General features: G+C 44.1%; 1 protein-coding gene across 11 annotated transcripts in view; it reads right to left on the reverse strand.

Annotated features, from left to right (window-relative positions):
* TIAM2 (TIAM Rac1 associated GEF 2) overlaps positions 1 to 15,826 on the reverse strand; it is a 769,295-nt gene that overhangs the window by 70,238 nt on the left and 683,231 nt on the right. For all 11 annotated transcript variants that reach the window (XM_073585716.1, XM_073585715.1, XM_073585720.1 and 8 more), the window contains 4 exons: positions 10,884 to 10,952; positions 8,638 to 8,763; positions 8,158 to 8,266; positions 7,836 to 8,015 (listed from right to left, as the gene is read on the reverse strand). In XM_073585716.1, coding sequence (XP_073441817.1) covers positions 7,836 to 8,015; positions 8,158 to 8,266; positions 8,638 to 8,763; positions 10,884 to 10,952 — 484 coding nt within the window. The remainder of the gene's footprint in view (positions 1 to 7,835; positions 8,016 to 8,157; positions 8,267 to 8,637; positions 8,764 to 10,883; positions 10,953 to 15,826) is intronic.

The raw sequence follows: 15,826 nt of genomic DNA on the forward strand, positions 1-15,826 counted from the left end.
ACAGCTGTGCCATCGAGCCTGTGACATAGCGCTCAGATATCAGTGGGCCTCACACAATCCAAAAGTGTCCAGTGTCCAAAAGTGTGTGCAGAGATTCAAAATCTCCCTTATCCTCTAGTCACTTTGGTCACAGCTGTGCCATCGAGCCTGTCACATAGAGCTCAGATATTCATTGGGCCTCACACAATCCAAAAGTGTCCAGTGTCCAAAAGTGTGTGCAGAGATTCAAAATCTCCCATATCCTCTAGTCACTTTGGTCACAGCTGTGCCATCGAGCCTGTCACATAGCGCTCAGATATTCATTGGGCCTCACACAATCCAAAAGTGTCCAGTGTCCAAAAGTGTGTGCAGAGATTCAAAATCTCCCTTATCCTCTAGTCACTTTGGTCACAGCTGTGCCATCGAGCCTGTCACATAGCGCTCAGATATTCATTGGGCCTCACACAATCCAAAAGTGTCCAGTGTCCAAAAGTGTGTGCAGAGATTCAAAATCTCCCTTATCCTCTAGTCACTTTGGTCACAGCTGTGCCATCGAGCCTGTCACATAGCGCTCAGATATTCATTGGGCCTCACACAATCCAAAAGTGTCCAGTGTCCAAAAGTGTGTGCAGAGATTCAAAATCTCCCTTATCCTCTAGTCACTTTGGTCACAGCTGTGCCATCGAGCCTGTCACATAGCGCTCAGATATTCATTGGGCCTCACACAATCCAAAAGTGTCCAGTGTCCAAAAGTGTGTGCAGAGATTCAAAATCTCCCTTATCCTCTAGTCACTTTGGTCACAGCTGTGCCATCGAGCCTGTGACATAGCGCTCAGATATCAGTGGGCCTCACACAATCCAAAAGTGTCCAGTGTCCAAAAGTGTGTGCAGAGATTCAAAATCTCCCTTATCCTCTAGTCACTTTGGTCACAGCTGTGCCATCGAGCCTGTCACATAGCGCTCAGATATCAGTGGGCCTCACACAATCCAAAAGTGTCCAGTGTCCAAAAGTGTGTGCAGAGATTCAAAATCTCCCTTATCCTCTAGTCACTTTGGTCACAGCTGTGCCATCGAGCCTGTGACATAGCGCTCAGATATCAGTGGGCCTCACACAATCCAAAAGTGTCCAGTGTCCAAAAGTGTGTGCAGAGATTCAAAATCTCCCTTATCCTCTAGTCACTTTGGTCACAGCTGTGCCATCGAGCCTGTCACATAGCGCTCAGATATCATTGGGCCTCACACAATCCAAAAGTGTCCAGTGTCCACAAGTGTCTGCAGAAATTCAAAATCTCCCCTGTCCTATAGACACCTTGTACCTTGTTTTACATTACTATATAGTTTGTTGGATTTTGTCTACATTTCTACCAAAAATGAGGAAGGCTGGTGGAAGAGGCCGTGGAATTGGGCGGGGGTTGGCAGCTGGTAATGATGGTGTTGGTGGTGGATCTGATGGTAGTGGCAAGAGCAAAATAGGACCGAATGCAGGAGGTGTTGAGCCTGCGTCATCGTCTGGCTACATAAGGCCTCGAACGCTTAGTTTTCTAGGAGTTGGCAAACCGCTTTTAAAGCCAGAGCATCAGGAAAAAGTTTTGTCTTACATTGCTGACTCAGCCTCCAGCTCTATCGCCTCCTCTTCTTCAGTTGTAAAAAGTAAAAGCACTGAGTCGTCATTGGAGGCTCATGTTCATGAACCACACCTTTCCTTGTGTCCTTCACCCCAACCAAGATTGAAGGATGACGCAGGCCATACTACTGATTACTCCATGGAGCTGTTTTCACATACCGTGCCTGGATTATCAAGTCAAATGGTGAATTACCCAGGCCAAGATGAATCTGACATGGAGTGCACTGATGCACAGCCGCTGATGGATGATTCTGCTGGTACATTCACTCAGAGCACTACATTGTCCTCGCAGTGTACAGAGCCAGATTCTGACCCTGATGAGACTCAGGTGCCCCTTCCCGCACACTATACCACCATACACGGTGACACAGAGGAAGGTGCACATGACATAGAAGAGGAGGTGATGGATGACCCAGTTGTTGACCCAGATTGGCATCCATTGGGGGAAGAGGGTGCTGCTTCCAATAGCTCAGATGAGGAGCATCCACAGCAGACATCGACATCGCAACAGCTGTTATCTGGCAGGCCCGTAGCACTCCAAAGACAGGTTCCAAACATCAAAAGAGTTGCTGGACAGCTTGTCCAGAGGGTCAAAAGATCACAGCGTGCTAGGCCGCAAAATGTCTGCCAAAGTAGGAAGAGTGCAGTGTGGCACTTTTTTGAACAAAATCCTCATGATCAGGCCAAGGTTATCTGTAAGAAGTGCGCAAAGACCTTTAGCCGAGGGAAAAATCTGAAAAATTTGAATACCAGTTGCATGCTTAGACATTTAACCAGCATGCACTTGCAAGCGTGGACACAACACCAAACCTCAAGTGCCACATGTGCAACTGATCACAACGAAGGTAGTCAGCAACGCTACATTGTTTCCCCCACTGTAAGCCCACTGGTTAGCACAGCAGCAAATGTTGAGGTGTCGTTGCAAGGCCACAGCAGTCAGGGAATCCCACTGTTATATCAACGAAAGACTGATTCTAGGCCATCAGAAAGAACACCAACTCCATCACCATCATCAACCCTCTCTCAGTCCGCCCTGTCCACCGCTACTTCCACCATATGCAGCTCTCAAGTCCAGCTCACCCTCCCAGACACTATGAGTAGGTCAAGAAAGTACTCAGTCTCTCATCCGCGTACACTGGGTTTGAACGCCCACATTGCCAAACTAATCTCGTTTGAGATGATGCCCTTTTGGTTGGTGGAAAGCACAGCTTTCCGCAAACTCATGGCCTATGCAGTACCATGCTATGACCTACCCAGTCGCCACTTCTTCTCTCGCAAAGCCATCCCAGCCCTCCACCATCATGTGAAAGACCGCATTGTCCATGCACTCAAGCAGTCAGTGAGCGGAAAGGTGCACCTCACAACTGATGCATGGTCCAGTCGGCATGGCCAGGGCCGTTACGTGTCCATCACTGCGCACTGGGTTAATGTGGTGGATGCAGGGTCCACAGGGGACAGCGGTGGTGGGACAGTGCTGCCTAGCCCACGGTATAGGAAACAGTTGGCTGTAGGTGTTCGACCCTCCTCCTCCTCCTCCTCCTCCAGAAGCGAAAGCTCGTCCACAGAGCGCAGTCGTACGAGCACTCCATCTGCAGCTGCCACTGTTGCACACGATGTGTCCCCCTATCGAGCAGCTAGTGGAAAGTGTCAGCAGGCTGTGTTGCAGATGATGTGTTTGGGCAACAGACACACCGCCGAGGTGCTGGCCGAGTACTTGAAGCGACAAACTGAGTCATGGCTGGGCAGTGTACATCTTGAGGCAGGCAAGGTAGTTAGTGATAACGGACGTTATTTTGTGGCAGCCATAGCCCTTTCAAAACTCAGCCACATACCTTGCTTGGCTCACACCTTGAACCTGGTGGTGCAGTGCTTCCTCAAAAATTATCCGGAGTTAACAGCCCTGCTCCAGAAGGTGCGAAGACGGTGCGCGCACATCCGCCGGTCGCCTGTACACTCCGTTCGTATGCAGAAGCTGCAGCGATTGCTCCACCTTCCCAACCACCGCCTCATTATCGACATTGCAACAAGGTGGAACTCCACCCTGCACATGGTGGAGCGGCTGTGTGAGCAGAGGCAGGCCATAATGCATTTGTGGGAGGATACACGGCCAGGCACTTTGAGAGCAGACATGGAGTTGACAGGTGTGCAGTGGTCGAAGCTGAAAGACCTCTGTAAAGTCCTTCAGTGTTTTGAGGAATGCACACGGCTGGTAAGCGCAGACGACGCCATCCTAAGCATGAGCATCCCACTTATGCGTCTGCTCATGCAAACTTTGACGCACCTTAAGGAGCAGGCGTCTGCAGCCAATGTTGATGAGGAGGAAGAGGAGGAGGGAATCCTTGATGACATTCAGCCATTGTTTGCTCAGGGACCTCTCCTGGACGAGGTGGAGGAAGAAGAGGAGGAGGAGGATGATGATGGGGATGATTACTTAGGGGAGGAGGATGCATCTCGTGGGGCAAGTGAAAATGTTGGCGTGGCAAGGTCTGGTACAGGGTTTGTGCGTGACTGGAGGGATGTGGATTTGCCAGAAAGTGCTCCTCCACCCAGCACTCGCAGTGCATCATTGACACCGGGAACATTGGCCCACATGTCAGATTATGCCTTGCAGATCCTAAAAAGGGACCCACGCATTGCCAAAATGATGAACGATGATGACTACTGGTTGGCCAGCATCCTGGATCCACGCTAAAAAGGCAAATTACAAAACACCATGCCACAGGAGAACCTTGACCTAATATTGGCTAATAAACAAGCAACTCTGGTAAATCGGTTGCTTGAGGCATTCCCAGCACACAGCAGCGGTGATGGTTCTCACACGAGCCGTACGGGCCGGGGGCAGCTTGGCAGAGGTGTTCGTGGTGCACACAGCAGAAGTGGCGTTGGAGACAGGGGTTTCATGACAATGTTGTGGACTGATTTTTCAAATACCGCTCACACAACTGGTAATACTGCATCGATGGAAAGTGACAGGAGACAGCAGTTGTCAACTATGGTTACAAACTACTTTTCCTCCCATATCGATGTTCTCCCACACAGGTCATTCCCCTTTGACTATTGGGCCGCTAAACTGGACACCTGGCCTGAATTGGCCCAATATGCCTTACAGGAGCTCGCTTGCCCAGCTGCAAGTGTGCTATCGGAAAGAGTCTTCAGTGCAGCTGGATCAATCCTGACAGAAAAAAGGACCCGTCTGTCAACCCAAAATGTGGATGATCTAACCTTCATTAAAATGAACCATGCATGGGTTTCCAAGGATTTTGTCCCACCTTCCCCTGATGACACATAGGGTGACAGAAAAATGGCTTGCTTTGGTCCACCTCTTCCTGGGACTTCACCTATTTCGCCTTTTGCATCAGCTGAATGTCCAACATCAACATATGCCACTTTCTAAAACTCCCTAACTGTGCTGCCTTCCCCCCCATGGCCGGGGTCACCACCTAGCGCACGACACCGTGCGAGTGCCGTTGCCCTGGACAGGTGGGTAGGCCGACTCTTGGGCGCGGGCACTGGCACAGGGTCCCTCATAGTGCAATCAAGTGTCTCTGACGGTGGTGGTGCACACCCGCCGTCAGACACACCGCTGTACTATGAGGGGCCCAGTGCCAGTACCGACGCCCACGAGTGGGCCCCCCTTGCTTGGGCACGGCCCCAGCATTTGCAATCTTTACCTCTCCCTGCTCCTCCGCTGTGTAATCTGGGCCGTCAAATCCATACTGTGCCTGACACCGTCTGAGCCTGCCTCCTGATGTATAGACATATATTTTGAATGTGTACGCTATCCATACATGTTATCTGGGGATACGGTACCCTTTCTAACCTTTGTGCAATCACGTGCAATCCATACTGGGCCTAACACCGTCTGAGCCTGCCTCCTGAGACATATATTTTGAATGTGTACGCTATCCATACATGTTATCCGGGGAAACGGTACCCTTTCTAACCTTTGTGCAATCACGTGCAATCCATACTGGGCCTAACACCGTCTGAGCCTGCCTCCTGATGTATAGACATATATTTTAAATGTGTACGCTATCCATACATGTTATCTGGGGATACGGTACACTTTCTAACCTTTGTGCAATCATGTGCAATCCATACTGGGCCTAACACCGTCTGAGCCTGCCTCCTGAGACATATATTTTCAATGTGTACGCTATCCATACATGTTATCCGGGGATACGGTACCCTTTCTCACCTTTGTGCAATCACGTGTAATCCATACTGGGCGTGAGAACGGCTGGCGAGCTGTTAAGCAAGCTACAGCACCTGTGGTTTGCACACGTAAGTTTTTCATTTTTTCAGGAATGACGGTTAGGCCTAATTCCGGAACTGCGGTTGACCTGCACTTACTGGGAAATCATTGTTCGCGGGTAATAATTGTAATCAGTGATCCCCATCACTAACGTTGTTCAGCGGGTTATCTGCACCTGTAAGCGACAAACGCTGGCCTTTTCAGTGTAGCGCACATGCAGCCACGGACATGTAAGGGCATGACACACCAGTTATTGGCCAATCTCATGTGCCAGAGCCTCACGTGTCCCTCTAGTAAGCCGGACTCGGACATGACGGAGTCTCGTTCGTTAACGGAATAAAGCTTGCAATGTGTGCATCTGTTCTGTAGCTGGCATGGTTGAGGTTTCCCAGGTGGAGTCGAATTTAACCGTAGGCTCCACTCCTGGTGGTGCCCTTCTGGACATTCCTTTAAGGTTCAGCTTTGCAACCATACTGCCCACGTAAAACAAACACTTTGCCTTCATGAACGCTGTTTGGAGGGTCATGACTCGTGGGAATAACGCCGCCCAATCAGTTAACCTGCTAGAGAGATCCTTCGTTGCTCCCAAGCATGACATCACACTCCCTAGGAAGAAGGTAATGCCACTGTGGCGACCGTACTCCTGGGGGCGACACAAGTGCACTGATGCCCAGCCACTGCTCGATGAATCTGCTGGTACATTGACCCAGACCACTACATTCCCCTCGCACGCTACCCGGCCTGAATCTGACCCTGATGAAACTCAGGTTACCCTTCCCATATACAGTTCCATCTTACACGGTGACAAAGAGGAAGCTGCAGATGAAAGTGCAGGTTCGGCCCACCCGCCATCAGACACACCACCGTACTATCAGGGGCCCTGTGCCAGTGCCGTCGCCAACGAGTGGGCCCCCCCTGCTTGCCCAGGATCACAGCACTTGCAAAGTTGAAATACTGTGCAGTGAGATGGAAGATGGGGACGACGAGGAGTCTAGACTAGTACAGGGATTTCCTAGCGAGGAGACTTATTTGATTGTTTTCAATGTTGGGACAGCAATTTTTGGGGAGCACTATACTCTGGAGAATGATAGATGGGGCCCACCATACACTGGAACATTCCAAAGGTGGACATCAGACACTGGAGCAGCATTTACAGGGCCCATTATACACTAGAGCATTAGAAATGGGGCCCATTATGTTTGGAGCATTATTTGGGCCCATAAGACAGTGGAGCTTCATCCATGGGGACCAACATATACTGTAGCATTATGTGGAGCTCATCATATACTGTTTCAAACATTATATGGGACCAATGATTCTGTATGGAAAAATAGATGGGCCTCGTCATGAGATGTAAAAAGTGAGGTATTTTTCATTGTACTATACCGCTATTTCTCTGCCGTATCGGAGCATGATGAGTTGTGGTATGTGTTAAAGGGGCGCTCTTTCGCCCAGGGCACATGAAAACCTGCAGCCAGCCCTCCCCCCCCACAACTTTAGCCAAATAACCCCCATTTTTCAGTGCGTAACTTGTATTATGAAGTTAATAAAGGTTGACAAGCTTAATTAAGAAGAATTGATGCTTTTGGCATTCAAATGGGCACTGTAGGTGTGTTTCCTGTCCTCCTCTCACTGCCGACTTTTATTCCCCATTGACTTACATTGGGTTTCGTGTTTCGGGACGACCCCGACTTTTCCCTATAATCGGACGATCTTGCTCGACCCGACTTTTGTAAAAGTCGGGTTTCACGAAACGAAACGCGACCCTAAAAAACTAAAAGTCGCTCAACTCTAAGTAACACCATGGTCATTTGCTGAGTTTTGTGTTCCGCCATAGTTGTAAACATGGTTAACTGGTTAGGGGCTCCTGAGCTGAAGCCCTAGCTATTTCGCTGATCAGATGTATAAAGTTCATCCATTTAAAGGGGCAATTTAAGTGAAAATGATTAGTCACCAATAAATCTGTACAAAAGGTACCTGTCAGGTGATAATGCTCTTCACTTTCATGGTCTGTCAAGGACACCAGTTCTTTCAATAAAAGTGGGTATTTCAGTACCCTCTGCACTGGTTTGATTAGATACGACTCCAAGGTAGATGAATGCTGCTTTGTGGGATTTCTTGCATCCAAAAAATCCTTGAAAGCTGGGTCTGTTCTAGCTGCAGTGAAAATAGGTGGAAGAAATTGTTGTATATTTAGTTACAAATGTGACTGACCCCTGTGTCTACAATATTCACCACTGTACATAGTATAAATGATTTATTCTAACAAAGAATTCATAATAAGTAGTGGATGCATTACCTCTTTCTAGAACCTTCTGCACTTTTATATGGTTTGCACAAAATCCGCTGTACAGTTTGAAGTGATCTGCATAATAAAGAAAAGATCCCCCCAGGGAAAACAGCAATTTCTGAAAAATAAGAGAGACAATTATTGATTTTCCGTCTTCTTTGTTTTCATTAAAAAGTGCAAGAACATGTAGGACATCCGATACCCAAGAAAACTACATAAGTACCCAGGCTTGGGGATACTGTATCCCCATACTCACACCAGGTTACTTCTACATTTAGTGTCATCATTCATGATGCACACACACAAAAAGTAATAATCCTTGGCACCAAATGAGTAAAAAGTATATTTTCTATTAAGCTATAAAACTTTTTTGTCATTAGTAATAACAATGAGTAATCCAACCTACAGTAAACTTAGATACTTCCATAACAGTACGTCATGCACAATTATCCTGTTGTTTGCAATAAGAAGAACCAATTAATGACTTACTCGAAACTGCGATGGAGTCTCAAGTATGTTGAAGTCGGTAGAACTTGAAATGCCATCTTCCAGGGTTTGGAGGAATATCTTCTGGAAATCAAGCATTTCAGGCAGACTGCCAAACAAAGAATCCATCTAAGAGCAGCACCAAAAGGAAAAGTTTTAGGGCTAAAATGCACACACATAAAAGTAAGGAGTTCTAATTTTTTCTGTTATTAACCAGAATAATCCTAGCAGTGCTAAAACTGATCAAATCTAAATATTACCAGCAAATCTGCACAACAAGAACGTACTCCAATATATAAAAGGGAATCCGTCAGGCCAAATCTCAAATTAAACCACTTAGGAGATATATATATATATATATATATATATATATATATATATATATATATATATATATATACAGTCATGGCCAAAAGTATTGACACTCCTGCAATTCTGTCAGATAATACTCAGTTTCTTCCTGAAAATGATTGCAAACACAAATTCTTTGGTATTATTATCTTCATTTAATTTGTCTTAAATGAAAAAACACAAAAGAGAATGAAGCAAAAAGCAAAACATTGATCATTTCACACAAAACTCCAAAAATGGGCCGGACAAAAGTATTGGCACCCTCAGCCTAATACTTGGTTGCACAACCTTTAGCCAAAATAACTGCGACCAACTGCTTCCGGTAACCATCAATGAGTTTCTTACAATGCTCTGCTGGAATTTTAGACCATTCTTCTTTGGCAAACTACTCCAGGTCCCTGATATTTGAAGGGTGCCTTCTCCAAACTGCCATTTTTAGATCTCTCCACAGGTGTTCTATGGGATTCAGGTCTGGACTCATTGCTGGCCACCTTAGAAGTCTCCAGTGCTTTCTCTCAAACCATTTTCTAGTGCTTTTTGAAGTGTGTTTTGGGTTATTGTCCTGCTGGAAGACCCATCACCTCTGAGGTAGACCCAGCTTTCTCACACTGGGCCCTATATTATGCTGCAAAATTTGTTGGTAGTCTTCTGACTTCATAATGCCAAGCACACGGTCAAGCAGTCCAGTGCCAGAGGCAGCAAAGCAACCCCAAAACATCAGGGAACCTCCGCCATGCTTGACTGTAGGGACCGTGTACTTTTCTTTGAATGCCTCTTTTTTTCTCCTGTAAACTCTATGTTGATGCTTTTGCCCTAAAAGCTCTACTTTTGTCTCATCTGACCAGAGAACATTCTTCCAAAATGTTTTAGGCTTTTTCAGGTAAGTTTTGGCAAACTCCAGCCTGGCTTTTTTATGTCTCGGGGTAAGAAGTGGAGTCTTCCTGGGTCTCCTACCATACAGTCCCTTTTCATTCAGATGCCGATGGATAGTACGGGTTGACACTGTTGTACCCTCGGACTGCAGGGCAGCTTGAACTTGTTTGGATGTTAGTGGAGGTTCTTTATCCAACATCCGCACAATCTTGCATTGAAATCTCTTGTCAATTTTTCTTTTCCGGCCACATCTAGAGAGGTTAGCCACAGTGCCATGGGCTTTAAACTTCTTGATGACACTGCGCACGGTAGACACAGGAACATTCAGGTCTTTGGAGATGGACTTGTAGCCTTGATATTGCTCATGCTTCCTCACAATTTGGTTTCTCAAGTCCTCAGACAGTTCTTTGGTCTTCTTTTTTTCTCCATGCTCAATGTGGTACACACAAGGACACAGGACAGAGGTTGAGTCAACTTTAATCCATGTCAACTGGCTGCAAGTGTGATTTAGTTATTGCCAACACCTGTTAGGTGCCACAGGTAAGTTACAGGAGCTGTTAATTACACAAATTAGAGAAGCATCACATGATTTTTCGAACAGTGCCAATACTTTTGTCCACCCTCTTTGTTATGTTTGGTGTGGAATTATATCCAATTTGGCTTTAGGACAATTCTTTTTGTGTTTTTTCATTGAAGACAAATTAAATGAAGATAATAATACCAAAGAATTTGTGTTTGCAATCATTTTCAGGATGAAACTGAGTATTATCTGACAGAATTGCAGGGGTGTCAATACTTTTGGCCATGACTGTATATATATATATATAAACATACAAGGACCTCAGTGCCTCTTTGGTGTGGCCAAGGCTCAGTGTACTGTTTTGCCCCATGAATTGCGGTCCTTACCTTATAGCGCTGCCTGAATCCCCTGCCCTGCACATACTGACACTACTGCAGAGGGGTGGGGAAGAGGGTTGGGGGTTCACAGGCTCACTACAACCTTAAAATGGCGATTTTCGAATTACCTCATCCTGAGTGAGGAAGATTTCATTCTGCAAGGGTTCCAAGTACAATTCAAAGAGACAACTTAAATCCTGCAAGAAAGGAATCAAATAAATATTTCAAAAATAAAACAGCTGAATAAAAATAAATCTTAGGAAAGCACAAAGTTACCAGACATCAGTAACAAAACATTACAGTAAAGACTTTGGAATTGTTAATGTATGTAAAAACATTGGAATACTTGAGATTTTTTACTATTAAAATTCCTACTTAATTAAAATTTCCTTTCATACAGTGCCTTGCAAAAGTATTCGGCCCTCTGGATCTTTTCAACCTTTTCCCACATATCATGCTTCAAACATAAAGATACCAAATGTAAATTTTTGGTGAAGAATTGACAACAAATGGGACACAGTTGTGAAGTTGAGCTAAATGTATTGGTTATTTTAAATTTTTGTGGAAGTACAAAAACTGAAAAGTGGGGCGTGCAATATTATTCGGCCCCTTTACTTTCAGTGCAGCAAACTCACTCCAGAAGTTCATTGTGGATCTCGGAATGATCCAACGTTGTACTAAATGACAAATTATGATAAGTATAATCCACCTGTGTGTAATCAAGTCTCCGTATAAATGCACCTGCTCTGTGATAGTCTCAGTGTTCTGTTTGAAGCACAGAGAGCATCATGAAGACCAAGGAACACAACAGGCAGGTCCATGATACTGTTGTGGAGAAGTTTAAAGCCGGATTTGGATACAAAATGATTTCCAAAACTTTAAACATCCCAAGGAGCACTGTGCAAACGATCATATTGAAATGGAAGGAGTATCATAGCACTGCAAATCTACCAAGACCCGGCCGTCCCTCTAAACTTTCATTTCAAACAAGAAGACTGATCAGAGATCAGGGGCGGCTGGCCTGAGTAGCGGTTCCAAATACAACTTGTAAGTGCAGTTTGATTACAATGTCACATTCAATTTTTGGCCGTTTTTAGGCATTCATGTGAAGCACTTTACGTAGTCAGATGGGCAGTTACTATTTGCATGTGTGCTCATATTTGTCTATGGAAGCAGGAAGCATTGACTTTTTATGTCAGTTTCTTAATAAAGACTGCTGACCTATGTTGATTAAGCCACATAAAAATTCTGACTAATGTTTTTTGTATACCCCGGGCCATTTATGTGTATACACTTTGTATTTTAATTTTTGATTTAATAAAATTTATATGAATTTAGCTTCAAAAACTCTCTGTTTTCCACTTCTTAATTGAATTGTGGGATTCTTGTGTGCTCATAGTTATTTGAAAAAGAATATACTGTAGGAATTAATGATTACAGAGTGAACATATAATCCCTATAAAAAATATTTTATTTCATACATATAAAAAACACCAATTTCCCAGTGAAACCATGGCAAATGCTACAATAAAAGACCTGAACTGAGATGCTGCAAAGCCCTGCAATAAGCCTTTCTGTTACCTTCCTATCCGTGGAGGTTGGCACCCTGAGATGGCTCATCCTGATATCTGACATGATGGACACCGTTTCTATCTCTCTTGCCTCCTGATGAACCGCTGTTGCGAGGAACCGCTGTTGCGAGGAAACGCGTTGGGATACTCCACTCCACTGATGTCATGATGTGGTAATTGTTATTCTATTTTTCTGGGATTGCCTGCATTAGTTTATGGCATTTTTTACCAGTCATCTCTGCACTATTGGTCATTGTTTTCATACCTGTGATATCAGGGACCGGCAGGGCAGTAAGGGACAGTCCTCGCTGAGTGGGGGCGCCAAAATCGGGATCCCTAGGGTGCCAACCTCCACGGATAGGAAGGTATCAGAAAGGCTTATTGCAGGGCTTTGCAGCATCTCAGTTCAGGTCTTTTATTGTAGCATTTGCCATGGTTTCACTGGGAAATTGGTGTTTTTTATATGTATGAAATAAAATAGTTTTATAGGGATCAGAGATGCAGCCAAGAGGCCCATGATCACTCTGGATGAACTGCAGAGATCTACAGCTGAGGTAAGGACAGTCTGTCCATAGGACAACAATCAGTCATACACTGCACAAATCTGGCCTTTATGGATGAGTGGCAAGAAGAAAGCCATTTCTCAAAGATATCCATAAAAAGTGTTGTTTAAAGCTTGCAACAAGCCACCTGGGAGACACTCCAAACATGTGGAAGAAGGTGCTCTGGTCAGATGAAACCAAAATCAAACTTTTTGGCAACAATGCCAAATGATATGTTTGTCGTAAAGGCAACACAGCTCATCACCCTGAACACACCATCCCCACTGTCAAACATGGTGGTGGCAGCATCATGGTTTGGGCCTGCTTTTCTTCAGCAGGGACAGGGAAGCTGGTTAAAATTGATGGGAAGATGGATGGAGCCAAATACAGGACCATTCTTGAAGAAAACCTGTTGGAGTCTGCAAAAGACCTGAGACTGGGATGGAGATTTGCAGGGCTTTGGAGTCGGTAAGCCAAACCTGCGACTCAAACTCCTCAATATCCCTTCCACCGACTCCGACTCCAACATATATTGCTTATATTTAAGTGAAAAATTTATTGTAGTACAATGTGAACATCAGACTTTTAATCATTGTTATGATACAATAATCAAGACATTTAGATAGAGCATAATATATATTTATTGGAATACAACTTAAGAACACAAAAAACTGTAATAAATTGTAAATATGTAATACACTATGTAATATTGATTACATACATATATATATATATATATATATATACACAGTGTGTGTGTATATATATGTATATATATATATATATATAAAACACTATGTGATAAACTATGTAAGTGGCAAAAAACGGCTTCCAACAAAAACATAATAAATAACATTTGTGCAGTCTATGAATTTGTTCTAAGAAATAGAATTGCCTCCATCAGATCCTCCTTCATAGATGACCTAAAATCTGACCTAATAATTTTAAGGCCAGAGAACAACCTCTCTACATTCACTTGGGTTGAGGCAAAGCCGTAACCACATGGGCAACATCTCTAACAATTTCCGGGTATAAAGGAATTGCCTCATGCACAGTCAGTTTTGATGAACGGTTGAATTTTTCTTTTTCTTTGAGAGCAAGTGAAACATTTTGCTGAAATATGGTCAATCTGCATGCTATAGGAGACGGAGTGAAATCTTTTTCCTTGCAGCAATGCTTTGCCTGCTTCATATCATCCAAATATTTGTCAAAGTCAAACTCCTCATCTGATGAGGATGAAGATATGGCAGCAGTAGCACTGTCAGGACCCAAGTCCTCTTGCGCCTGGCAGTCCTCCTGTAGGCCACTCATCTTAACTGCTACCTCAGTCAGAGCTTCTTTTCCTTTAGTAAGCTGTTGATCATCAAGCAATATACGATGACTTGGATCCACATAAACAGCTGCCAGAAAAATTTTATTTTCCAATAGCTGTGTCTCTCTCCATTTCATTGAAGCAGAAATGCCATCTGCGATTAAATCTCCTCTTTGGGACAGGCAAAATAGCAGGTTCTTCCACTCCCTTATGAAAATGCCAGGAGTTAAATCCTCAGCTTGTAATTTTTTAGTTACGGTAAATAGGTGATTAAGCAATTCCTTCAATTCAGCCACCTGTGTCCATTGACCTTCATTTAGGGTTACCTGAGGGTTCGCCATATCTATAAGAAACGGTTTTAGCCAGAATCAAAACTAAGGGGGGCAGAACCTCATACTGTTCTGCAGAATCTCATACTGCACACCTCAGCTGCTGCAGAAGCTTATACTGCACATCCCTACACTTGAAAATAAAGCTTGCACCTTAAGATGTTGTGAATGCAGTCTATTTATTCCAACTATCAATTGATGTTGATGTGTTACTGAAGACGAGCAATGCCTGTCCTGGACGTCCTTTTGGGCAGCTATGAGGTGTACCTGACTGGAGCTAAAAAAAAAAAAGGAGTGTTAGTCTGTGTGCTACCCGGCTTTCATTCTTTTTGGTACAGATAAGATATGATATATGATAGACAGATATGGATAAATGGATAGATAGAGCAGATTTCTAATCTGCTTTTGCTATTGAAAACATTATCTATGAGCTCAAAAACCTTTCAGGTGATGTGGTTTTTTAAAAAGCTGATCTGCTTTTGCAGCTGAAAAACGTATCCTCAAAAAAGCAGCAAAAACGCTGTGTGTGAATGTAGCCTTAGATCAGGAATAGAACAGCCATTTATAGGACATTTCATAACTTTCCCAAATTCCTATGAAAAAATATTCAGCACATTCTGCATTGTACTACTGTACCCAATTTATTATATATTTTAGGAGCGGTCCATTTTATACCGACTCCATCAAAATGAGCTCCGACTCCACTCCTCTGACTCCGACTCCACAGCCCTGGAGATTTGTGTTCCAACAAGACAATGATCCAAACATAAAGCAAAAAATACAATGGAATGGTTCACAAATAAACGTATCCAGGTGTTAGAATGGCCAAGTCAAAGTCCAGACCTGAATCCAATAGAGAATCTGTGGAAAGAGCTGAAAACTGCTGATCACAAACGATCTCCATCAAACCTCACTGAGCTCGAGCTGTTTGCAAAGGAAGAATGGGCAAGAATATCAGTCTCTCGATGTACAAAACTGATAGAGACATAACCCAAGTGACTTGCAGCTGTAATCGCAGCAAAAGGTTTCGCAACAAAGTATTAAATTAAAGCGGCCGAATAATATTGCACACCCCACTTTTCAGTTTTTGTATTTCCCCAAAAATTTAAAATAACCAATAAATTTCATTCAACTTCACAATTGTGTCCCACTTGTTGTTGATTCTTCATCAAAAATTAACATTTGATATCTTTATGCTTGAAGCATGATATGTGGGAAAAGGTTGAAAAGTTCCAGGGGGCCGAATACTTTCGCAAGGAACTGTAGCATACTTAATATAAAGGCAGGACAAGCAAAGAATTTCTGGAGTAAGGGATG

This window comes from Dendrobates tinctorius, unplaced genomic scaffold (assembly GCF_039654945.1).
Source record: "Dendrobates tinctorius isolate UK_male_01 unplaced genomic scaffold, ASM3965494v1 ptg000087l, whole genome shotgun sequence".
Taxonomy (NCBI): domain Eukaryota; kingdom Metazoa; phylum Chordata; class Amphibia; order Anura; family Dendrobatidae; genus Dendrobates; species Dendrobates tinctorius.